Source organism: Muscardinus avellanarius, assembly GCF_963383645.1.
Source record: "Muscardinus avellanarius genome assembly, chromosome: 2".
NCBI lineage: Eukaryota > Metazoa > Chordata > Mammalia > Rodentia > Gliridae > Muscardinus > Muscardinus avellanarius.
Genome location: NC_137787.1, coordinates 40,735,022 through 40,761,972, shown reverse-complemented (window position 1 = coordinate 40,761,972; position 26,951 = coordinate 40,735,022). Strand labels below are relative to the sequence as shown.

The 26,951-nt window shown below is 42.8% G+C and overlaps 1 protein-coding gene across 1 annotated transcript in view; it reads right to left on the bottom strand.

Moving 5' to 3' along the window:
* The window catches only part of RFTN2 (raftlin family member 2), a gene marked incomplete at its 3' end in the record, with an annotated part of 67,352 nt that overhangs the window by 13,129 nt on the left and 27,272 nt on the right, over positions 1-26,951 (bottom strand). The window contains exons 4-7 of the mRNA XM_080689097.1: positions 20,908-21,187; positions 16,871-17,074; positions 12,678-12,799; positions 9,584-9,687 (exon numbers count right to left, since the gene is read on the bottom strand). Coding sequence (XP_080545223.1) covers positions 9,584-9,687; positions 12,678-12,799; positions 16,871-17,074; positions 20,908-21,187 — 710 coding nt within the window. The remainder of the gene's footprint in view (positions 1-9,583; positions 9,688-12,677; positions 12,800-16,870; positions 17,075-20,907; positions 21,188-26,951) is intronic.

Sequence of the window (26,951 nt, the reverse complement as noted above, 5' to 3'; positions counted from 1 at the left end):
TTCAAAGGACCACAAACCACTGTAAAGTCTGAGGTTTTCATACTCCTCACCAGTAACCACTTAGCGCTGTTGGTAACATAGCTCCAGACACTTGTCCTCGTCTGCATTAGTTACTGTGACTGAGTTGTCCTCCAAGTGGAGCACTGAAGCCATAGTTCACTTCTGGCCATTAAAATATTGCCGTGTACACAGTAGATGCTCAACAGTGCAAACATTTGAGTAAAACTGAAACGACATTCTAGTTAAAGCAAAACAAATCACTGTGAATGTAACTCAGCTGGGCTTAACAGAGAGGGCATGGAGCTGGGCGCAGTGGCACACACCTACAATACTAGTTACTTGAGATGCTGAGACAGGAGGACTGCAGGTTCAAGGCCGGCCTGGGCAACTCAGTGAAACCCTGTCTCAAAATAACAGGGCCAGTGTCGCTGAGGTAGAATTCCTCTGGGTTTGCTCCCCATCATACACACACACACACACACACACACACACACACACACACACACACAGGAGTAGGAGGAGTGGAAAGAGGAAGAGGGAGAAGAGGAGGAGGAATGGGCTTATCTGCAACTGCTTGGTCACTTATGAAATAAAAATATTCTTATAAAAAGCTTTCATTTAAGTCAGGCGTGGTGGCGCACGCTTGTAATCCCCGTGCTTGGGAGGTGGACGGAGACAGGAGGATCGCGCAGGTTCAAAGCCAGCCGCGTGCGCTGGCTTAAGAGACCCTGTTTCCAAATTTAAATAAAGTATAAAAATAGGTCTGGGAGTGTAGCCCAGAGGTAGAAGGGTTTTCAGGAACCCCAGTACCACCAAAATAAAAATAAAAACAAAAACAAAACAAAACAAACAACAACAACAAAGTTAGAAATACAGAAGATAGTTATAGCCTCATGTTACATGAGGGGGTGCTTCGAGCGAAATCACCAAAGTACAAAACACGGAACAGACTTTTTATACATGACATCCTCCATCTTGTTTCACGTAATTCTGACGTAGTAAAAGTCCCTGTAAGTTTCCTCCCCTTACTTTCCCTGCCAAGGTGTCTCCTTTCACAAGGTCGACCCCTTCCTCCCATCCTAGCTAGATTATCCAATTATGTAAACCTGTCTTTAGAGGACTAGGAAGTCCTAGTTCCCCTCTCCTATTGACTTGCTAATAACCTTTAGTAGGTTAATTTGCATTGGAATAGTTGCCTGCTTCTAGGCAGAAACCAACTTCTTTCACAGATCTGCCCCCACCCGATTTTTGAAATATATTCATTAATAATCAGAGCTTTCTCAAATCTTCCTAGGCCATTCCCAATACTGGTACATATTGTATGTATCAAAAACAAAAAAAGAGTAATCCCAGTATTCGGGAGGCAGAGACTGGAGGATCGCGGTTTGCAGTTCACAGATAGCCTTAGCTACTTAGTGAGGCCTTTTGCAACTCAGTGAGACCCTGTTTCAAAAAAATGAAAAGACTAAGCCAGGCGTGGTGGCGCGCGCTTGTAATCCCCAGGCTTGGGAGGCAGAGACAGGAGGATCGCGCAGGTTCGAAGCCAGCCACGCGCGCTGGCTTAGGAGACCCTGTTTCCAAATAAAAATGTAAAAATAGGTCTGGGAGTGTAGCCTGGAGGTAGAAGGGCTTCCAGGAACCCCAGTACCACCAAAAAAAAAAAAAAAAAAAAAAAGACTAAAAAGTAGGGCTGGGGGTGTAGCTCGGAGGTACAATGCCTTTGGGTTTCATCCCCAGTACTGGAAAAAAAAAAAAAAAGAGTCAAAAAAGAGCCTAGACAAGAGGATCTTAGGCTCCTGGACAGCCTCAGCTACTTAGTGAGGTCCTCTGCAACTCAGTGAGACCCTGTTTCAAATAAAGAATTAAAAAAAAAAAATAGGGCTTGGAGTTAGAGTGCCCCTGAGTTCCATCCTCAGTACCGCAAAAAAAAAAAAAAAAAAAAAAAAAAAGCACTACCACAATCTAGCTCCTCCCAACCTCTCCCTCTCCATCCCAACCCACATGCAAAATGTAAGTTCAGATTGGAAGTACAGTACATATAACAGACAAATTGACTATTTAAAAAATGTCATCATAGCCAGGCTTTGGCACTTGCTGTAATCCTAGTACTTGGGAGGCAGAGGCAGGAAGATCAAAGGTTCAAGGTCAGCAATTAAAGATGACCCTTAGCAATTTAGTGAGACCCTGCTTTAAAATAAAATAATTCTGGGGGTGTAGCTCAGAAGCAGAATGTCCCGGGTTTAATCCCTAGTAGCAAAAAAAAAACAAAAAACAAAAACAAAAAACAAAAAAGAAAAGAAAAAAAAGTGGCCTTATCAAAATGCTGCTCACAGCAAGAATACTTTGAGGAGCTTAACTCCCTAGAATTATACTTTACAGTTTCCACAGAATTTAAATTAGACAAGGATGAGAACTGCATTAAAATGGACCAAACCCTCACACCACACTGAATGTAAATATGCAACTCCTGCTTTGGCTGCCACACGAGGATTCGGAGGACATTACTGGGACATTCAAGTGTCTCAAATAACTCCACAGACTTGCAGTGCCTCTGAGCCGCACTGCCCACAGGCTGCCGAGTCTTCTGCAGAGTCAGAAGAAAAGGAAAAGCAGGGCTCCTAACATCACAGGGAGAAGACAAGTTTTTCTTTTTTGTTATACACGTCTTGTCTTTAAAGACTAGACTTTTAGGTATTCTTAGTATGATATAACTTGATTCAATTATACCAAAAAGTCTCTGCCTTTATATTTTGTCCTTTGGGAGGTAAATGATGGCACACTTTTTTAAAATTTCTAAAATTTTCTCTCAATGGGGCATGGTGGTGCACACTTGTAATCTCAGTACTTGGGAAGCTGAGACAGGAGAATCATAGATTTATGGACAGCCTCAGCAACTTAGTAAGGCTCTCTGCAACTTAGTGAGACTCTATTTGAAAATAAAGAATAAAACCGGGTGTGGTGGTGCACGCTTGTAATCCCAGCATTTGGGAGGCTGAGACAGGAGGATCGCGGTTCGCAGACAGCCTCAGCTACTTAGTGAGGCCCTCTGCAAGTCAGTGAGACCCTGTTTCAAAAATAAAAAGAATAAAAAATTGGGCAGGGGGTGTAGCTTGGAGGTCAAAAGCCTCTGGGTTCCATCCCCAGACTCGCAAAAAAAAAAAAAAAAATCTACATATCTATCTATCTATCTATCTATCTATCTATAAAATTAAAAAATAAAGAATAAGCCAGGCATGGTGGTGCATACTTGTAATCCCAGCGCTTGGGAGGCTGAGACAGGAGGATCGCACAGGTTCGAAGCCAGCCTCAGCTACTTAGTGAGGCTCTCAGCAACTTAGTGAGACCCTGTTCCAAATAAAAAATATAAAATGGGTCTGGGAGTATAGCCCGGAGGTAGAAAGCCTCTGGGTTCCACCCCCAAAAACACCAAAAAAAAAAAAAAAAAGAGGAAATAAAAGAAAAGAAAGAAAAGAAAATTCTTTTTCTTATAATGTGAGGTTATGATTCAGTGTCTGTAATGTATCAGAAAAGCCTTGAGATTCTTGTTGCAATGCACATGCCTGCCAGAACCCCATAATTGGATAAGAATGTGGAGAGAGGGAACAAAGCTGCTGTTTTTGAAGCACCAGATAGAAGGAACTTTGGTTCTTCCTTCCATTTTATTCCTGTGATTTAAAAAAAAAATCAGTAATATTAGTTGCTAGCTTAGCTAATCTGGTCCTCCACCGAATTTGCCTGGAAGAGTTTTATGTCAATTTTCACTTAGATTTTTTGAAGAGAAAAAGGATCCAGTGTTGTAATTGCACAGTGATAATGGTTAAGAAGGGATTCTGGCACATAACCTTGGACTAATGTAAGATATCACATTACGACATTATGATGTTTTATGGCAACACAGCTTTAAACCTTGGTGATATGATACTGCTCGTGAACATGAAGCAACAATCTTAACCTAGAGACACTGGGAAATATTTTTATGTAATGTGGTAACAGGATAGAATTATGTAATGAGAGAAATGAGCAGAAACGCCTCACGTAGAGAACATTCAAGTATGGGTGATTAGAAGAGCTGGAGAAAGCTGAAATACTTAAGACACTATTGTTGCATATGAGGAAATACTTTTTTTTTTTTTTTTTTGTAGTGCTGGGGATTGAATCCAGGGGCATTCTACCTCCAAGCTATACCCCCAGCCCAATTTTTTATTCTTTATTTTGAAACTGGGTCTCACTAAGCTGTAAAGAGCCTCACTAAGTAGTTGAGGCTGGCTGTGAACCCTATCTCAGCCTCCCAAGTACTGGGATTACAAGCGTGCGCCGCCACACCTGGCTGCTACTTATTTCTATTTTGAGTGTTGTCTCATAATCCTCAATACTGATTTTGTATATAGTGAATGATAGTACTGACATGTTCTGAAACATACTGACTTAGGACAGGCCAGCTATCATGCTTGAACCAGCAGTTTCTGCTTATTAGGGATTTGGGTTCTGCTAAAGGATTAGGCCCCCAATGATAGCTCTAATTGACTAGCCTACTAGCTCAGGCCCTGCATGCTTTTCATATATTATCTTACTCAATCAAAATGACAATCTGCTTAAGGTCACATTATTATACCTGACTATCTGATTTTCAGATCAGAAAACAGACTTAAAACTTGGGCGTGGTGGCGCACTTTTGTAATTCCAGCATTCCGGAGGCTGAGACTGGAGGATCGTGGTTCATGGACATCTTCAGCTACTTAGTGAGGCCCTTGGCAACTTACTGAGACCCTGTTTCAAAATAAAGAATAAGCCTGGCGAGGTGGCGCACGCTTATAATCCCCGTGCTTGGGAGGCGGAGACAGGAGGATCGCGCAGGTTCGAAACCAGCCGTGTGCGCTGGCTTAGGAGACCCTGTTTCCAAATAAAAATATAAAATAGGTCTAGTCTGGGAGTGTAGCCCAGAGGTAGAAGGGCTTCCAGGAACTCCAGTACCACCACCAAAAAAAAAAAAAAAAAAAGATTAAAAAATAAGGTCAATGGTCGAACTAAGGAGATTTGAGGGCAGCACCAGCATTTAGCAGATCCTTGCTTAGATGGATCTGCTATTGAGCCTGGAGGGAAGAAAGCAGAAAACATACTTGAACAGCGGTCGCCTGTATGCAAGCAGGGACACTGAGCTGCTCAAGGTCTACTCTTCTTTGGTTTGCCAAGGAGTATGTGCAATCTTCATGTTTATTTTGTTCCTTTATATTTTGTGACCTGGGTCCTTCCAAGGACCTGCACCATAGACAACATAAGATAAAGGTAAAGGTTCATTGGAAGGAGGATTGTGGGTAAAAACCTTATCCTCTGCCTTTACCTCTTGTCCAAACATGCTCTAACAGTTACATGCTAGACATAGCTCCTCGGTACACGCAAAGATGGTAATCACTATTGCTCGTGTCAACTTTAAATATAAAGAAAAATTGTGTATAGTTGACCTTGGTCAAGGAAAAGAATAGAGCTTGAAGGTTTTCAGCTCTGAAATGAGAAGTGTGGTTAATAGCCCAGGCTTTGAAGGTACAGAGGATCGTGTTTAATTGTAGCTTTACCCTTTACTACTTATATAACTCCAGGAAAGTCATGTGACCTCTTTAAGTCTCAGTTTTCTTTCTTTCTTTCTTTCTTTTTTTTCTTTTTTCAGGTCTGGGGATGATGGAACCCAGGGGCATTCGACCTCCGAGCTACACCCCCAGCCCTATTTTTTATTCTTTGTTTTTTGAAACAGGGTCTCACTGAGTTGCAAAGGGCCTCACTAAGTAGTAGCTGAGGCCGTTCGCGAACTGCGATCCTTCGGTCTTAGCCTCCAGAAAGCTGGGATTACAAGTGTGAGTCACCACGCCTAGCTACAGTCTCTCTTCTTTTTAATATGCCTATAGAACCCACAGACTAAAGTAACTCTCTAGCCTTTGATTAGTTATTGGGTTCTATTATGCACTATATACAACCATGACCTACTTCAACCCTGAACGCAAGCCTCTGGTTATGTACTGAGTTAAATGTAAACTTAGCCTCTCACAGCACCTTCAGGGCCAGATACCGTGTATAGCTGCCACTATTCCTATTTTTTTGTGATACTGGGGATGGAAGCCAGGTGCATTCTACCTCCACGCTATATCCCCAGCTCTATTTTTTATTCTTTATTTTGAAACGGGGTCTCAGTTGCAAAGGGCCTCACTAAGTAGTAGCTGAGACTTTCTGGGAACTGCGATCATCTTGTCTCAGCCTCCCAAATCAGTTGCCACTATTGGTTGACTGGCCTTTTGTTATTTATTTTTGTATATTTGCAGATCTATTTTATATTTTATTTGGAAACAAGGTCTCACTAAGTTGCTGAGAGCCTCACTAAGCTGCTGAATCTGGCTTCGAACCTACTCATTCTTCCTGTCTCAGTCTCCCAAGTATTAGAATTACAGGTGTGTGCCACCACGCCTGGCCGGCCTTTTGTTTTTAAATTTGATTTTAGCCTGGCGAGGTGGGTTTTGTTTGTAATCCCAGTACTTGGGAGGATGAGACAGGAGGATCAAAGGTTCACTGCCAGTCTCAGCTGCTTAGTAAGACCCTGTTTCAAAATAAAGAATAAAAAATAGTGATGGGAGTGTAGCTCAGAGTCAGAATGCCCCTGGATTCAAAACCTAATTCCAGCCGGGTGTGGTGGCGCACACTTGTAATCCCCTCGCTTGGGAGGCGGAGACAGGAGGATTGCGCAGGTTCGAAGTCAGCTGCGCTGGCTTAAGAGACCCTGTTTCCAAATAAAAAAATAAAAGTATAAAATAGGTCTGGGAGTATAGCCCAGAGGTAGAAGGGCTTCCAATACCACCACCAAAAAAAAAAAAAAACCAAAAACACCTAATTCCACACAAAAAAATTATTTTGATTTTAAAAAATTATGAGACAAATGTATATTTGTTATAAAGATGAAACAAGAAATATATAAAGAAAAAGAAATCTTCAATTTCCCCTTCCCATATCAGTAGTCCTAATTGTTAGCCACTCAAGAATTTACTCTGTAGCCTTTAGAAGTTTTGCTACATACAGTTAAAGTGTATAAACTATTAAATTTGCCCTTAAAAAAAACTTAGGTGGGTGCAGTGGAACATGCCTATACTCCTAGGACTTGAGAGGCTGAGACAGGAGAATCACAGGTTCAAGGCTAGCCTCAGCAACTTTGTGGGACCCTGTTTCAAAATTAAAAAAAAAAAAAAAAAAAAATAGGGCTGGGAGCCGGGTGTGGTGGCGCATGCTTGTAATCCCAGCATGTGGGAGGCTGAGACCGGAGGATTGTGGTTCGTGGACAGCCTCAGCTACTTAGTGAGGTCCTCCCCAACTCAGTGAGACCCAGTTTCAAAATAAAGAATAAAAAATTAGGGCAGGGGGTATAGCTTGGAGGTCAAATGCCCCTGGGTTCCATCCCCAGACCCACAAAAAAAAAAAAAAAAAGAAAAAGAAAGAAAAAAGAAAAAAAAAATAGAGCTGGGGATCTAGTCAAAGGTAGCATGCCCTGGTTTTAATCCCTAGTACTACAAAACAAACAAACAAATCTCAGTGATTATCACAGAAGGAAATCTATGGCAATACATACATATCCATAGATCTCCTCGTACTTCCTATGATTATATTGTATGGATAATCTATAACTCTTTTTTCTCTTTTGGTATTGGGGTGGGGGTGAGGGTTCTACCTCTGAGCTACACCTCCAGCCCTCTTTTATTTTTACTTTTGAAGCACGGTCTCACTAGGTTGATGAGTTTCACTACTTGCTGAGGCTGACAATGAACCCGTGATCCTCCTGTCTCAGCCTCCCAAGAACTGGGATTACAGTGTGTGCCACGACGCCTGGCAGTCTATAACTCCTTTAATCATTTTCATAATGATAGACATTCATATTTTGTCCCGTTTTTCACTCTCATAGACAACAGTGTAGTGAGCAGTGAGCTCCTTTGACATGCTAAGTACATATGAGGAGAAGCCTTCAGAGCGAGGCCTTGAAAAATCCACCGTTGTGACTCTACATGCGCTGGAGGACCTAGGGTGCGGAAGGAGCTTGAGGGGGGGCGAGGTCCTGGGACTCCCTCCCTCTCTCAGCTCCAGAAGCAACACCCAACCGCCCCACACCAGTGGGTCTCCCACACTCTGGGCGCAATGGGTGACAATATGCATTTTGGCACAAGGTGGTAAAGTCAGGGGGTCCCCACGCTGCCCACCCTCCACTCCACAGGACACCAGGTCCCACGGTTCCCCTTTGCTCTCATCCTTCCCAGCCTGACCTCGGGTGCATGCCGGGCCCGCAGGAGGAGCTCAGGGGCTGCACAGTGCCTGGTGTGAAGGCCAAAGCCTGGGAATCACTGTGTCCTGTGATTTGATAGGTAGGTCAGATAGAAACAGTGCCTTGGGGAATTGCCACTCAACCTGACAGCAGTTGCTATGGGCCCCGAGCAGAGCACCTGGTCAACTGCTCTGCTAGCTTCTTGCCGCTCCTTTTGGTTCTCTTTGAACTTGAGTGTCTTCACTCTGGATCCTCCTTAAGTCCTTCCCCTCCTCTAGGTGTGGATGGATTATAAAGCCACGTCAACCAAATGTGTTTAAAGTTTGTGAGGACACTATCAACTGTCATTGCAGTTTGCAAGGATGTGGGCAGGGCCCAGCTGCCACCCTGGGAGACAGAGAAGATGAGAGGAGCCTCCTCCCCCGGCCACCGCCTCCCCCGGCCACATCTCACGGGCACTGGGAAGGTCGACGCGCCACAGGGAGGGCTCCGCGGCACTGCGCCATGTGCCGTCCTGTGCAGGTCGTCACTGGCCCAGGCAGGGCAGCCTTGGCCATCAGTCGTGTTGGGAATGCCAAGAGGGCAGAGAGAACATCTCTGGGTTAAAGGGACAGCCAAGCTTTTTTTATTTTCCTCTTGGTACCTAAATTTGAAGCCAGGGGCATTCTACCTCCAGGCGATTTCCCTCAGCCCTATTTTATTTTTTATTTTGAAATAGGGTTTCGCTAAGTTGCTGAGACTAGTCTTGAACCTGTGATCCTCCTGTCTCAGCTTCCCAAATATTGAGATTACAGGTGTGCTCAATTGCATCCAGCTACAAAGCATTTTAAAATAGGAGATTTAATTGTCTTCCCTCAAAAATAAATTAAAAAATCTAAGTACAGTGACTCAATTTTTTCTTTCCAGGAAAGTTAGTAATAGGAGAAAAGTAAAGGAGAAGTTAGTACTTAGGAAGGTTTGGCACTTTGGTTCTAGGGTAGGGTTCAGTGGACAGGTGCGTGCTCCAGGGGAACGCTAACCCCAGGGCGCAGGGAGGAAGGGAGAGGCGGCCCTCTTCTCTCCCCACAGTAGTTAGTCCTAAGCCTGGCGGGTGAGCGCAGCTTTGCACAGGGAGCGCTGAGACCTAACATCCTGTATGTCTGTAACATACTGGCTCTGCTGATTGCCAGGGTCCATGAAATCAGATTAGTAATTTGTAGAACTGGTTTTGAAGGCTTTAAATAGGCATTTGTTAAATGATCTCCCAGATAAGCTTCATTTGAGCATGAAGTGAGAGTAGGTAAAGGTACTTTTCATTACCTGTCATGTCTCAATATAGGTGTAGGCAACACGCTTGTCAAGAGCCACCCAAATTCAGCCAGAGTGTGCAGGAGAGGGCCGTAATCCGTTTTGATCTCACAGCCCTGCATGAGTAAGCAGAAGAGCTCAAGGTCTAATGGCAAAGACAGCAGCTGCATAAGTAGCTCTGAGAAGGGGCGATGGGTATAATGGTAGGGGGAGTTCACTCTGTTAAAGCAGTTTCTGGGGCTGCAGTATTCCTGGGCTCATTTTCTGCTACAGCTGCCTTTAAACCTTTGAACCAAGTTAAATACACTGGGAGTGGAGAGCAGGATTTGGGCCTCCTTTGGTCTTGTTAGGGCAATGGCTTAATGCATGGGGGTTAGGAATCTGCAGTGTGTGTGTGTGTTTGTGTGTGTGTGTGTGTGTGTGTGTGTGTGTGTGTGTGTGTGTGTTATTGGGGATTGAACCTGAGGGAGTTCTGCCTCTGAGCTATCCCCCAGACCTTTTTAGTGTTATTTTGAAACATAGTCTCACTGTATTGCTGAGAGCCTCCCTAAATTACTGAGGCTGGACTCGAATCTACAATCCTCCTGTCTCAGTCTCCCAAGTACTGAGATTACAGGTATGCACCATCATACCTTGCTGGGAATCTGCATTTTAGAAAAGCCCTCTAGGGGATTTAGAGAGTACCCTTTCAGAAACACTGGACTGGACTGGGATTGGGGGATGCGAGCAGGAGCAGGGAGTAGGGGTTGGGTGGTGGAGATGAAAGGAGCTTGATATAGGGAATCTTTGCTGCTTTTTCCTTTTTTTTTTTTTTTGTACTGGGGGTGGAACCCAGGGGCATTCTACCTCCGAGCTATTTTTTTTTTTTTTTTTTTTTTTTGGTGGTACTGGAGATGGAACCCTTCTACCTTCAGGCTACACTCCCAAACCATTTTATATTTTTATTTGGAAACAGGGTCCCTTTAGCCAGCGAGGCTGGCTTCGAACCTGCGCGATCCTCCTGTCTCTGCTTCCGAAGCGCAGGGATTACAAGGCCTTTTTTTTTTTTTTTTTTTGATACGGGGATAAAACCCAGGGTCATTATACCTCTGAGCTACACCCCCAGCCCTATTTTTTTTTTTTTTTTTTTGGTAATGAAGATTGAACCCAGGGGCATATTACCGTTCAGCTACATCCCCAGCTCGATTTTATTCTTTATTTTGAAACAGGGTCTCACTAAGTTGCAGAGGGCCTCACTAAGTAGCTGAGGTTGGCCGTGAACCCGGATACTCCTGTCTTAGCCTAGCCCTAGTTTTTATTTTTTATTTTGAAACAGTCTCACTGAGTTGCAAAAGGCCTCACTAGCAGAGGATGCCTGAATTCAGTCTGTCCTCCTCAAGGGCAGCCCACTTGGTGACATCTGAATGCGGGGTGCATAGCACCGCAGCACTGTCACCCTGAGAACAAAGGACAATGCTGCGTGTACACGTCCTCCCAGCAAGAGAGAAAACACCTTTGGATAGTTTTGCCTTCAAAGGTCAAGTCAAAAAGAGTTAAAAAGAGTCAGTCACACTGTGTGCTTAGAGGTAGAACACTTAGCTGAGTGACTGAATTTCTTTCACTTTCAACCATCTGCACAATCACTGTGTAGAGTGAATCTCAGTGCCAGGGGGTTTTGTTTGTTTAGGGTTAGAATCTCAAGCTTTCGGAACCTAATGCTATTTATGGCAAGATAATTTTATCTTTAAAAAGTTTAACATTACTTTTCTTTTCTTTTTTTCTTCTTTTTTTAGTACTGGGGATGGAACCTGGGACATTCTATTTCCAAGCTATACCCCCTTCCCTACTTTTTTTTTTGTGGTACTGGGGTTCCTGGAAACCCTTCTACCTCTGGGCTATACTCCCAGACCTATTTTTTATATTTTATTTGGAAACAGGGTCTTACTAAGTTGCTGAGAGCCTCACTAAGTAGCTGAGGCTGGCTTCAAACCTGCGCGATCCTCCTGTCTCCGCCTCCCAGGCACGGGGATTACAAGCGTGCGCCACCACGCCCGGCCTCCTATGTTTTAATTCTTTATTTCGAAACAGGGTCTCACTGAGTTGCAAAGGGCCTCGCTAAGTAGCTGAAGCTGTCCATGAACCTGTCTCAGCTTTCCAAAGGCTGAGTTTTTTTTGTGTGTGTGTGTGGTACTGGGGACTGAACCCACAGGCTTTCTACCACTGAGCTACATCTCCAGACCTATTTATTATTTATTTTATCTTGAAACAGGGTATCACAAAGTTACTGCATGATGGCCTCAAACCTGTAACCTTCCTGTCTCAGCCTCCTGAATACAGGGATTACATGCTTGTACAGTGCCCAGCAGCACATTAACTTTATTTATTTTTAATTTAAAAATATTTTCATTTGTGGGTCTGGGGATGAAACCCAGGGGCATTTGACCTCTAAGCTATACACCCTGCCCTGTTTTTTTATTCTTTATTTTGAAACAGGGTCTCACTAAATTACGAGTGCCTCACTAAGTAGCTGAGGCTGTCTGCGAACCGCGATCCTCTGGTCTCAGCCTCCCAAATGCTGAGATTACAAATGTGTGCCACCATGCCCAAATTATTTTATTTTATTTTTTTGGTGGTACTGGGGTTCTTGGAGCCCCTTCTACCTCCGGGCTACACTCCCAGACCTATTTTTATACTTTTTAAAATTTGGAAACAGGGTCTCTGAAGCCAGTGCGGCTGGCTTCGAACCTGAGCAATCCTCCTGTCTCTGCCTCCCAAGTGCGGAGATTACAAGCATGCGCCACCACACCCGGCATTTTAAAAATTTTTTAACTTTTAATTTTTTTGCAGGTCTATGGATGGATGGAACCCAGGAGCATTTGACCTCCGAGCTATACTCCCTGCCCTATTTTTTTTTTATTCTTTATTTTTGAAACAGGGTGTCACTACGTTATAGCTGGGTAAAGCATAAAAAGTTTGTTCATGTATTTGTGATGACATTCCAAATACTGGGGAAATCTGTGTATACAGATATTGCATGTGTCAGGCAATGAAGGTCTTAAACGTGTCAAACTAAATAGAAAGCTCAGGGTAAACTGTCAAAAAAAAAAAAAAAAAAAAGCCGGCTCACCTCAATGACAGTCCATTGTTCTACTATGATGGCGTCATTGCCTTTCCTATCAGAACCGGGAACTCCAGAACCTTCTTCTTCATAGATAAAAAATCCTTCCAAAGATTTAGGCAAGTGGTCTCCTGTGAAGAAAAGTACACAACTAAGAAGAGCTGTAAATGCTGTTTCTAAAGATGGGCTAAATCATCACTGAATAACCCTTCAAGGAAGCTGAAAGAAAAACATATCAATTAAAAGACATTTGTTTCTGCAGAATCAAAAACATTTGCCACCTCCTTGAGGACGTCCTTTCCCCCAAAGGTAAAGACAAATTTATACGTTATTAAATTAAAATGAAACTATGTACATGAAAACTATAATATAGCAGAAACAAGATTAAACCATATGATACAGTGAGAAGCAAGTGGAAAATTGACCTAAAAAGCATCCAGAAATGACCTTTACCTTGAAATCAAATTTTGATTTCTGACTTGTCAATTATTCCATTAAGAGAAACAAGATAAAAATGGTAATCCTGAAATTAAGAGGTTTTATATTGACATTAGTGTGAGGTGAAACTCTTTAAAAATATAAATATAGAACAATTCTTTATCACAATGATGCATTAAAAAACATAAAAGCCCCCCCCCCCCTCTGCCAAATAAACAGCAACAGGAAGACCCTAAACAGAAGTCATTGTCAAAAGAATTCCTGCTGGGAAGGAAGTTTTAAGGGAGGGCCTCTCTGACTTTTTTTGAGTAGTTGATAATAACCAGCTGTCCTAAACTAAATTGATTTTATGGAAATTCTTTTGTCTCCAATTTTCCAATAGAAGACATTTTTTCCCATGGTCATGTGCTAGTTGAACGTTTTGGTTTTTATGCAACACAATGTCGCATCAAAGTTTCCTTGGTTGACAGTTCTCTAAGTAATAAAGGCCTTCAAAGTTTTCTAATGATATTTTAAGCTTTAATATAACAGAGACAAGAGTAATTTCAATGTAACTTTTAGTTTTTTCTTAACAGTCTATGAACTTTTATAGCAAGTCATTCATGCCATTTTTTTTTTTTTTTTTACATCACAGTGTTTGGGGCAGAAGATCACAAAGAACTGACATTCTTCAGAGTGGTTCCCAAGAACAAAGTTTATTGTTTGGAGTTGGTTTTCTACTTATAGTATATGTTCCACTTCCTTTAGCTGTGCTTATTGTCATACCAAAGTGACTGGTGGAATCAAATCTTTAAAATTGTGAAGTTCTAAGTCCTTGGAAACAGGGTATCACTAAGTTGCTGAGAGCCTCACTAAGTAGCTGAGGCTGGCTTCGAACCTGTGCGATCCTCTGTCTCAGCCTCCCAAGCATGGGGATTACAAGTGTGAGCCACCATGCCTGTTTTTTAAAATTTTGAAACAGGGTTTTGCTAAATTGATGAAAGTCTCACTATTGCTGAGGCTGTCCTTGAACTTGTGATTCTCCTATCTCAGCCTCCCAAGTACTGAGATTACAAACATGTGCCCCCATAGCCAGTTAGACTTAGATATTAGATTAGTTATTACATATATGCCAGCTCCTTGAGAGCATAGAGCTCCATTTCAGTCATGGCTGTAAACCCAGTGTTGGCAAAGGGCCTGGAATATCCACACATGTGCAATGAGGGATAGGCAATTCAGTGTTACCACTGCACCCCGCTCTTCACTGTGATACTTTCAAATGAATACACTGCAATCTGGAAAGAATTCATAAAAAATAAAAATGTAGTCTTATGATGTGGTGTTTTATGCCAGGAGTGGTAGCACAAACCTGTAATCCCGGTGCTTGGAAAGCTCACAGGTTCAAGGCCAGCATTCTCAATTTAGCAAGACCTTGCTTCCAAATAACAAATAAAATAGGGCTGGGGGTGTAGATCAGAGGTAGGATGCTCCCGGCTTCCATTCCCAGTACCAGAAGGAAAAAAAAAAGTGGCATTCTGAGGTGGAGAAAGACTATGCTCTGAAGATGGTGGGCATTTTATAGGCTGGTGAGTAGAAAAGTCAGGTGTGTGTGTGTATGTGTGTGAGAGAGAGAGAGAGAGAGAGAGAGAGAGAGAGAGAGAGATTGATTGGAGCTGGAACACAGGGGCATTTTACTTCCGAGCTACACCCTCAGCCCTACTTTTTTTAGTCTTTTTATTTTTGAAACAGGGTCTCACTGAGTTGTGAAGGGCCTCGCTAAGTAACTTGAGGCTGTCAGCGAACTGCGATCCTCTGGTCTCTGCCTCCCTCATGCTGGGATTACAAGCGTGCGCCACCACACCCGGCAAGGTGTTTTATTCAGTGGGATTTGTGAGGTAATATATTTAAACTTCTGAGCAACGTCTGGTTTAAATAAACCAGACATTGATTTCTCGTGGTGTGCTGACTTCTGACAACATTTGGGGAGAGGACAGAAGCGAGATGGAACAAAATCTGCATTGTCTCCCCACGGGCTTCAGATGTCAGGCGTCAAACATCCTAGAACAAAGCTACCGATTCAGCCCCGCATCCTCTGACTGGCTTCTCACAGAGACGCGGACGTGGCTCATGATTTCCCCTCTGCAACGTCCCTGCAGCCCTGGAAAAGTCCCCCACGACAGACACACCCTCTGGCCAGACCCCACAGACTGCAGTGGCTCTCGAGGAGGGGCTTGGCCTGGCCTGCGATATAAAATGTCTAATAAAACATTCCAGAGCTGCCAAGAGGGGAGAGTCTCCCCAGGCTTTCTCAACAGTTCTGAGGCTCTAAGAACAAAAGCCCCTCAGAGTCTCTGGTTGGCAACTGCTGTAGCTAATTTTATTTTCATCAGGCAAAGCCTGAGGCAAGGATGCCTGAGAGAGACTGTGAGAAGAGTGTTTGCGCTTTTCCTTAGGCAGTTATTTACAAATCAAAATTCAAAATGGCTTGAGCTTAGACTCTTTGGGGGAGGAAGGAAAGATGAACATTTTGAAGCATAAAATTAACTTCCAAATAGCTGACTCTAACTAAAAGTACTAAACTGCACCCAACAAGTGGAGGGAAGAAAAGCAGCATCAGAAAATGAGCTCCATGCTGGGCGTGGTGGCGCACGCTTGTAATCCCCGCGCTTGGGAGGCGGAGACTGGAGGATCGCGCAGGTTCAAAGCCAGCCTCAGCTACTTAGTGAGGCTCTCAGCAACTTAGTGAGACCCTGTTTCCAAATAAATATAAAATAGGTATGGGAGTATAGCCCATAGCCTGGAGGTAGAAAGTCCCTGGGTTCTGTCCCAGTACCACCAAAACAAACAAACAGAACTCTGTGCAAGCCTAGGTGCTGTGGGAGCCACTTTATAACTTTATATTACATCTTATTAAAGTCTGCAACAACTGAGGCTCTGTGAGCCCAACCAACGTCCTAATATTGCATGTTAATAAGTAGAAGATACGATTTAAGCCCTGGTCTGCCCGATTCTAAAGCCCATTTTTTCTCCATTAAACTCCTCTCTCTCTCTCTCTCTCTCTCTCTCTCTCTCTCTCTCTCTCTCTCTCTCATGCTGGGGATTGAACCCAGCATGAGAGAGAGATCTACCTCTGAGCTATACCCATAGACCTATTTTATTTTTTTTAGTTGGAAACAGTCTCACTTAGTTGCTAAGGTCGCCAAGAACCCGTGATTCTCATGTTTCAGTCATAAGGCCTGGCTTAATTTCTCTCTCTTAACAAAAACAAATAAATAAAAAATCCTAGAAAGTCATTTGGGGAAAGTTTTTTTTATTGTTTATTTGTTTGTTTTTTTTATAGACAGGAATGATTATGTATCCCTTTGTAAACTAAATGTGAATGACAAAGAGAGAAGACAAAAAGACCTAAGAGTGGGTCAACATCACTTTTTGAACCAAAGATTACTTTTTCTTCAAATTATAGGCAGCCAAATATACACTAACTTCATATGATAAAGGTTGGGCTATTGTAGTACTTCGTATTTGGAAAATTTCTTGACAGTCCTATGGTGTTTGTCTGTTTCTAACAGCTTCAACTCAACAGCAAACCCTGCTTTCCATTCCACCACAGACACTGGGTGTCCCTTTACTCTTAAGGACGGGTAAGCTTGTAAGTTACAGTGACACAGCTGAGTAATGAAGGGAATCTATTTCCTTTAAACTATAGAACTTGGGAAACAAAAACATTTTCATCAACTTTGACACAAGTCCAAATTCTTAAGACATAACATTGACATAAAACTTACCTTTAGGTGTTTCCCAGCATACAAAAGAATCAACTAAAGATAAGCCTTGCTTATAGTAAAAGGTAGTTAACTCTAGCCAATCAGCATCAAGTGTGCTAATGACAGATCCTTTCCTTGTTACTTTCATTGACAGGATGCCTTCCTGATAGGTCCAGCAGGTGGAATCATCATCAAAAACATTGAAGACAGTATACAATTTGCTATCTGGGGATAGGCATTCAGAAGGAGAAAAAGAAAAAAAGTTAAAATTTTATTCATCAAAGATTTTTAAAATCTTATCAATCATGAGACCTTTCAAGCATATAAACAAGTATAGAGAAAATGAAAGTACATACTAGCTGGGCATGGTGGCCCACGCTTGTAATCCCAGCATTTGGGAAGCTGAGACAGGAGGACTGCCGTTTACTGACAGCCTCTGCTATTTAGTGAAGTCCTTTGCAACTCAGTGAGACCCTGTTTCAAAATAAAAAATAAAAAACAGAACTGGGGTGTAGCCTGGAGGTAGAATGCCCCTGGATTCAATCCCCAGTACCGCAAAAAAAAAAAAAAAGTACATACCAATTAGTTTAATCAAATTATGTCACATTAATGTTAGACTATTTTTCATAGAAATGAGAAGTGGAAAGCCAGGCATGGTGGTGCACACTTGTAATCCCAGCATTTGGGAAGACTGAGACAGGAGGATCGCAGTTTGCAGATAGCCTCAGCTATTTAGTGAGGCCCTTTGCAACTCAGTGCGATCCTGTTTCAAAATAAAGAATAAAAAATCGGGCTGAGGTTGTCGCTCAGAGGTAGAATGGCTCTGGGTTCAATTCCTAGTACTGCAAAATAAATAAATAAATAAATAAATAAATAAATAAATAAATAAGTTTTTTTAAAAGGGCTGGAGGTGTAGTTCAGAGGTAGAATGCCCCTGAACAATCCTCAGTAATGCAAAATACATAAATAGAATTTTTTTAGAAGGCAAAATCTAAAGATTGATCATTAAATGATTAAACTTGGGACTTAAAGGACTCAAATAGACAGCTGATTTGCTCAAACTCCCGGTGGGAACAAGCATGGACTCTGAAGTCAGCAGAGGGTAGAAGACAGAGAATAGCATCTGACCACAACTCCAACAACTCTTATTCACTCGTACATTCCTAGAATGTCCACAATGCAGGAAAATCAGGCTGGTTATTAGGGAGCTGGTGAAAAAAGGAGAGGGTTAGCCGGGTGTGGCGGTACCGTTTGTAATCCCAGCATTCAGGAGGCTGATACAGGAGGACGGCAGGTCACGGCCAGCTCAGCCACTTAGTGAGGCCCTCTGCAACTTAGTGAGACCTTGTTTCAAAATAAAGACTAAAAAACAGGGCTGGGGGTATAGCTCAGAGTTAGAATGCCCCTGAATTCAATCCCCAGTACCACAAAAAAAGAAAAAAAAAAAAAGGAGAGGGTTCTGGTGGGTAAATGAGATGATGTGTTGGGGAGAGTGCCCAGTTTCCCTTCAGGAGACTGGGGTCAACTGGATCTCTGCCATGACAGGAGGTTGAGCTGTCTCATCCTCACCCAGCAAGCTACAACTCCACCCTGAGCTCTCCATGCGCCAGCCCAGCACTGACCAAAGGATTAACTAGTGGCCATTAGCCGACTTCAGAGTTCTCTGGGCTCAGCACTTTGCAGACATCTCTTGTTTACTTCTCACAACAGCCCCACCTGGGAGGTCCTACAATGATCTCCTTTTTGTAAAGAAACCAAGGCCTCTAACTCCAGAGCCCATGCTGTTAACTCGATGGTATACATTGCTTTTGATTTTCTTTGATAGTGCTTTTTGAAAAGCATGCCTGTAAGGTTCCAGAAAACTTTGAACTGGCAAAAAAAAAATAAATAAGATACTCTTGGTTTCAGGCCGGGCATGGTGGCGCACGATTGTAATCCCCACACTTGGGAGGTGGAAACAGGAGGATTGCGCAGGTTCGAAGCCAGCCATGCTGGCTTTAAGAGACCTTGTTTTCAAAAATAAAAAAAGTATAAAATAGGTGGGAGTGTAGCCCGGAGGTAGAAGGCCTTCCAGGAACCTCAGTACCACAAAACAAAAAACAAAAAACAAAAAACTCTTGGTTTCTTGGGAAAACTTGCTAGTTGGCAAAAAAAAAAAAAAAAAAAAAAAAAAAAAAAAAAAAAAAAGATTATTTGAAGTTATTTTAGGCTGCAGGCACCATTGTTATGATAATTACTTCACCATGAAGTGCCATTTTCATATTCCAGCTAATGACCAAAGAAAGTCCATTTACTTTCAAAGGTGAAAACCATCCATGAAGTGGGAAAGGCCCAAACTAAAATTCTCACACTATAAGGACAAACATAAGTCAGAGCAGCTCTCAGGGGCTCCTTTCTTCAGACACATGTACCACCCTCTGCTTCACAAAGGGGAGGGTGACCACATGGAGACCCATCTTCAGTGCAAAGCTTCATTGTGTGGGTAGCACTGTGTGATGTGCTTGTGAGAACTATAGTCTAAAACACTGCCCTGCCTTATTTCTGGCTATAATAATTTTTTTTTTGGTGTGTGTGTGTGTGTGTGTGTGTGTGTGTGTGTGTGTGTGACTGTGGATTAAACCAAGAGCATTTTACCCCTGAGCTATACCCCAGCCCAATTTTATTATTTATTTATTTATTTATTTATTTATTTATTTATTTTTGTGGTGCTGGGGATAGATGAACCCAGGGGCATCCTACCTCCGAGCTACAACCCCAGCCTATTTTTTGTTCCTTATTTTGAAACGGGTCTCACTGAGTTGCAAGGACCTCACTAAGTAGCTGAGGCTGTTCGTGAACCATGATCCTCCTGTCTCAGCCTCCCAAATACTGGGATTACAAGCATAGGCCACCATGCCTTGTTTATCTTTTTTTTGTGTGTGTGTGTGGTACTGGGGTTCCTGGAAGCCCTTCTACCTCCGGGCTACACTCCCAGACCTATTTTTACATTTTTTATTTGGAAACAGGGTCTCTTACGCCAGTGTGTGCGGCTTATTTCGAACCTGTGCGATCCTCTGTCTTTGCCTCCCAAGCGCGGGGATTACAAGCGTGCGCCACTACGCCCGGCCTGTTTATCTTTTATTTTGAAACAGGGTCTCACTAAGTTGCTGAGGCTGGCCTTGAATCTGTGATCCTCCTCTCTCAGCATCCCAAGTACTGGGATTACAGATTGGTTGTAATAATATCTTTTTGTGTGTGTATGGTACTGGCGATTGAACTCAAAGGTATTCTACCTCTGAGGTATAACCCAGATCTATTTTATTATTTATTTTGAAACAAATTCTCACTAAGTTGCAGACGGCCTTGCTACACTGGTAAGACTGTCTTAAATCAGCCTCCCAAATTATGGAATTGCAGACATGTGCCATCATGCCTGGCTTGGCTGTAGTTTTTTTTTTTTTTCCCCCCCGTGGTACTGGGGATTGAACTCAGGGGCATTCTACCTCTGAGCTATACTCCCAGCCGTTTTTTTGTTGTTGTTGTTGTTTTAATTTTTATTTTGAGACAGGGTCTTGCCAAGTTGATGAGAGTCTTACTACTTTTTTTTTTTTTTGGTACTGGGGATGGAACCCAGAGGCATTCTACCTCTGAGATACACCCACAGCCCTATTTTTTATGCTTTATTTTGGAACAGGGTCTCACTGAGTTGCAAGGGATCCCACTAAATAGCTGAGACTGTCCCCGAACCTTGATCCTCCTGTCTCAGCCTCCTGAATGCTGGGATTACAATTGTGCACCACCACGCCCGGCTGAGTCTCACTACTTGATGAGGCTCTTCTCAAATCTGCAATCCTCCTGTCTCAGCCTCCCAAGTACAGGGATTACAAGCGTGTTCCACCATACCCAGCTATAATTTTTAAAAATCATGACAAAATTTATTTAGTCATGACAAGTCCATTTAGTCCTTATAAACTCTAGAAATTTAGTTTGCCTTGTAATAAAAAAAAAAAAAAACCTCGAAAACATACTCTGGTAAATTTAGACTAAAGGTGTATTCTCTATCTGCTGTCTGGCCTTACCTTCTCCCTTGCGCGCTTGCGAGGAGCTGGGGCTGCCGCTCCCCTCTCCCTGGCCCTGCCCGCTGTCAGGCTGTGGTTCTTCTTCAAGTCCGCTCTCCGAGGATGGTCTGCTCAGCGTGCCTTCGCTCCAGCTCTTGCAGTTTTCCTCTGAGCTGTGTCTCCCGTGCGGCGCTGGCTCCACATCCCCATCAGGGTTGCTTCCGTTGCAGCATTTTGAGGGTGGACGATGCTGTGATATGAATCCAACAAGTTTCATCCCCCTCTTTGCAGCAACGTTAATCTGGGGTCCGAAAGAGATGTCAGCATGAAGTGTAAACTCCATTCATGTCGGTTACTTTAGCAATGAACCTTTCGCTTTATGGAGGAAATCCATTAGAAGGTGAAGTAAATTGACCAGTAACTAAAGGCCCACTCCTAACTAATCAATAACCTCCAAAACAGCACTGCTTGTAAGAGTATATCATCATGACTTTTCTTTTCTTTTTTTTTTTTTTTGCGGGTCTGGGGATGGAATCCAAGGGCATTGACTTTGACCTCTGAGCTACAGCCCTGCCCTATTTTTTATTCTTTAGTTTGAAACAGGGCCTCACTAAGTTGCAGAGGGTCTCACTAAGTAGCTCCACGAACCACGCTCCTCCTGTCTCAGCCTCCCGAAAGCTGAGATTACAAGCGTCCGCCACCACGCTCTACTTCTTTAAACAGAACTACTTTAGACATTATGGAAACAGGAAACACTTTATCTTTGAAAGGTCACATTTGGGAAGAACTAGTAATTTTTATAGCATGATTTCTGGAAACCACATAATAATGATCTTTCCAGATGGGACAAGATTAATAACTGTTGTAGAAATCCCCCAAGTAACATTACCAAATACAGCTTCATTATGAAGAAGACATTATTATTATTATTATTATTATTATTATTATTATTTTATTTTAATATTTTTGTGGTACTGGGGTTGGTTGGAACACAGGGACTTTTCTACCTCCAGGCTACACTTCCAGACCTATTTATACTTTATTTGGAAACAGGGTCTCACTAAGTTGCTGAGAGCCTCACTACATAGCTGAGGCTGGCTTTGATACCTGTGCGATCCTCCTGTCTCATCCTCCCAAGTGCTGGGATTATAAGTGTGCGCCACCTCACCCAGAAGACGTTAAAAGCAAAACCCATACAGTATTGTTTGCTTGATGTTGATAAAGAAAACCTTATAAGTTTAATTGTTGATAAATGTGTACAGAGCATGTTCAATTCATGGTGCAAGTCTCATGAAGTTTCTGATGTCCTTGATGTGGTCTTATGTGTCTATGCATATCCTCACTGGAAGTACCTGCTTACACTGTATCTTGGTATCTTTGTCTCCTATCTGGGCCAGATACCCATGATTACATTCAATCTTAACAATTAAAGAATAGGACTTTCAAACTGATGCTCTAATGCCATGAAATAATTTGAGATCTTAAGAGTGATTACTTTCATGCCCAGCATCTTTCCCATTGACAAATATGTAAAGTTTAGCTTTTATTTTATTTATTTTTATGGTATTAGGGATTGAACCCGATGTGGGGGTACCCACCTCTGAGTTACACCCCAGCTCTACTGCAATATTTTTTGGGGGGAGGTCTGGGGATGAAACTGAGGGGCATTCGACCTCCGAGCTACACCCCCTGCCCTGTTTTTAATTCTTTATTTTAAAACAGGATCTCACTAAATTACAGAAGGCCTCACTATATAGCTGAGGCTGTCCACGAACCATGATCCTCTGGTCTTAGCCTCTCGAATGCTGGGATTACCAGCGCGCGCCACCACGCCCAGCTTATTTTTATAAATTTTGAAACAGGGTCTTGCTATGGTGATCAAAGTCTCACTCACTACTTGCTTGAGGCTGTCCTCAAACCTGCAGTCCCCTGTCTCAGCCTCCTAAGTACTAGGATTACAGGGGTGCCCCACCACTCCTGGCTTTATTTAAATGTTTTATGAGAATGAAAGAAATAGCCGGGCGTTGTGGTGCATGCTTGTAATCCTAGTACTTGGGAGGCTGAGACAGATCACAGGTTCAAGGCTAGCCTCAGCTACTTAGTGTGGCCCTTTGCAACTCAATGAGACCCTGCTGCAAAATAAATAACTAATAGGGCTGGGGTGTAGCTGAGAGGTAGAACACCTCTGGGTTCAATCCTCAGTACTGGAAAAAAAAAAAAAAGGGCTGAGAGTGTAGCTTGAAGGCAGAATGCCCAGTACCACGAAAAAAAAAAAAAAAAAAAAAAAAAAGAATAGGAGAAAGAACTATGATGGAAGTTGCAAATGGAAAACATCTGCAGTTAGAATAACATGGAATGAAAAAGGCAGGAGGAACTGAGCACAATTCAAGAGCCCAGCCAATGAGGGAAGCCTAACAACTCAGCCGGAGGGGCCGGAACATTCTGAGGCCAGGAGAGCCTGTGGTGTGCAGAGTCAGGACAAGGTCTATGGCTGGCACAAGATCATATACCTCTGTAAATTCTAATGTTGAGATTATAAAAATGCCTGAGGCCGAGGGTGGGGCACGCTTGTAATCCCAGTACTGGGAGGCTGAGACAGGAGGTTCGAGGCCAGCCTCAGCTCTTTAGTGAGGCCCTTCCTAACTAAGTGAAACCCCGTTTCAAAAAATAAAGAATAAAGCCGGGTGTGGTGGTGCATGCTTGTAATCCCAGCATTCGGGAGGCTGAAAACAGAGGATCGTGGTTCGCGGACAGCCTCAGCTACTTAGTGAGGCCCTCCACAACTTAGTGAGACCCTGTTTCAAAATAAAGAATAAAAATAGGGCAGGAGGTGTGGCTCGGAGGTCAAATGCCCCTGGGTTCCATCCCCAGACCCGAAAAAAAAAAAAACAAAAAAAAAACAAAAAAAACAGAATAAGGGTGGTGGCACACACTTGTAATCCTAGCACTTGGAAGGCTGAAATGGGAGGATCTGGGTTTGCAGCCAACCTCATCAACTTAGTGAGACCCTGTTTCAAAATAAAGAATAAAAAATAAATAAAGGACTGGGAGTGTAGCTCGGAGGCAATATGCCCCTGGGTTCAATCTCAAATCTCTCTCACATACACACAAAATAATTAATATAAAAAGAAATAAAAATAGGGCTGGGAGTATAGCTTGAAAGTAGAATGCCCCTGAGTTCCATCCCCAGTTCCGCAAATAAATAAATAAATAAATAAATAAATAAATAAATAAATAAGAGCCTGAGGCCTTAACTTAACCACAGACTTTTTTTTATTGGTACGGGGGTTGGAACCCAGGGACCTTCTACCTCCAAGGTACATCCCGAGCCCTATTTTATTTCTTATTTTAAAATAGGGTCTCACTGAGTTGCAAAGGGCCTCCTCACTAAGTAGCTGAGGTACAGACTTTTCTTTTTATCAGGTGTCTGGGAGAAGAGAAGATGGAGGGGCAGAGAGTCTTGGCATTTTGCAGGTGAATTCATTGTTCAGGTCTTATTGGTTGACTTGAACTAAACAATACAGAAAGATGGGGCACAACTATAACCCCCGTATTTGGAAGGCTGAGACAGGAGGATTACAGTCACTGGAGGCCAGTGAGCATTTCAAAATAAAAAATAAAATAAAGCTGGGGTGTAGCTCAGTGGTTGAATCCCCCTGAGTTCAATCCCCAGCATTACACACAGCAAAAAACAATGCAGGAAGGTTTTCCTGTTACTAGAAAAGAAATGTCTGGCAACAAATCTTGTATTAATGACTTTTCCATTTTTTAAGTTGGACAACTGATATTTTTCTTTTTGTGTGTGTGTGGTAATGAGGATGGAACCCAGAGGCCTTCTACCTCTAGGCTACATCCCCAACCAATTTTATATTTTATTTGGAAACAAGATCTCACTAAGTTGCTGAGAGCCTAAGTAGCAGAGGCTGTCTTCCAACCTGCACTATCCTCCTTTCTTAGCCTCACAAGTACTAGGATTACAAGCCTGTGACACCACACCCAGCTGAAAACCTAATTTTAAAAACAGAGTAGAGTGGGGTGGTGGTGCACACTTGTAATCCCAGTGCTTGGGAGGCTGAGACAGGAGGATTGCACAGGTTCAAAGGCAACCTCAGCTACTTACTGAGGCCCTCAGCAACTTAGTTTCTGGGAGTATAGCCCGGAGGTAGAAAAGCCCCTGGGTTCCACCCCCAGTACCACCCAAATAAATAAATAAGTAAACAAATAAATAAATATAACAGAGTGGAGCTGGGCATGATGGTGCATCCGGATCACAGGTTCTTGGCCAGCCTCACCTACTTAGTGAGGGTCTCTGCAATTTAGAGATCCTGCTTCAAAATAAAGAATAAAATAGGGCTGGGTGTGTGGCTTGGAGATAGAATGCCTCTGGGATCAATCCCCAGTACCACAAAACAAACAAACAAATAAAACAAAAATAAAAAAGAGTGAACACTGTTGTAATGTTAAAATTCGCCACAAATGCTCTCCATTCAACAATCAACTTTTGATACAAGGCAGCCACTCAAAAAAATATCTGGCAGGGCATGTTGGCCCACTCTTGTAATCCCAGCATTTGGGAGGCTGAGACTGGAGGAATGTGATTCGCGGACAGCCTCAGCTACTAGTGAGGCCCTCCGCAACTTAGTGAGACCATGTTTCAAAATAAAGACTAAAAAATAGGGCAGGGGGTGTAGCTCGGAGGTCAAATGCTCCTGGGTTTCATCCCCAGACCTGCAACCCCCCAAAAAAACAAAAAACAAACAAACAAAAATAACAACAATATCTGAAGCTGAAGCCAGTCGTGGTGGCACTCGCTTGTAATTCCAGCATTTGGGAGACTGAGACTGAGACTGAGACTGAGGCCTCAACTACTACTTAGGTCCTTCGCAACTCAGTGAGACCCTGTTTAAAAATAAAGAATAAAAAATAGGGCTGGGGTTGTAGCTTGGAGGTAGAATGCCCCTATTCCATCCCCAGTACGACGACACCAACACAACAACAACATCTGAAGCCAAACATGGTGGCGCATGTTTGTAATCCCAGCATTTGGGAGGCTGAGACTTGAGGATTGCGGTTCACGGACAGCCTCAGCTACTTAGAAAGGCCCTTCACAACTCAGTGGGATCCTGTTTCAAAATGGAAAGACTAAAAAAATAAGGCTGGGGGTGTAGCTCGGAGGTAGAATGCCCCTGGGTTCCATTCCCGGTACCACAAAACAAAACAAAAACAAAACCCAACAAAACAAAACAAAAAAAGCCACCAAAATCCAAAAACAAAAAGTAAAAACAAAAAACCAAACAGTATCTGGCACTCTCGATTGCTCTTTTTCACTCTTGAGGCAATGTTCAAATATTTCATATGCTATATTTCCTGAAGCTTTTCTCTTCATGAAATAGCTCCATTACTCTAATTGCTGAAATAACAGTACTTTCCTGTTTAAAAGGATCTTTGACTGTGTCCAGGAAGTCAGATTCAAAACAAGGGCTCTCATGATGATCTATTAAGACTAAATTAGGGCTACATTTTTATTTTCAAAAGAAGCTTTCTGGAGTGGATTTAATCCCAGAAAAAATTAAATTGCCCACAAAAGTAGTAGTAAACAATGTGTATACTTTGTTTATAAAAATCTAGTCTCGAACTGGGTATGGTGGTGCATGCCTGTAATTCCAGCATTTGGGAGGCTGAGACGGGAGGATGCTGCTGAATGCTTCGGGCTGTAACAGAGAGAATATGCTCATGGTTGGAGGCCACTGATGCTTTTCAGCTAATAAGTTCCCATGAAAATGGGTAAATAGCCGGCCGTGGTGGCGCAGGCTTGTAATCCCCGCGCTTGGGAGGCTGAGACAGGAGGATCATACAGGTTCGAAGCCAGCCTCAGCTACTTAGTGAGGCTCTCAGCAATTTAGTGAGACCCTGTTTCCAAATAAAATATAAAAATGGTCTGGGAGTATATCCCGGAGGTAGAAAGCCCCTGGATTCCACTCCTAGTACCACCAAAAAATAAAAAGATAAAAAAAATAAAATAAAATGGGTAAATAGCAAGTACCTAAAAAAAAAAAATCTAGTCC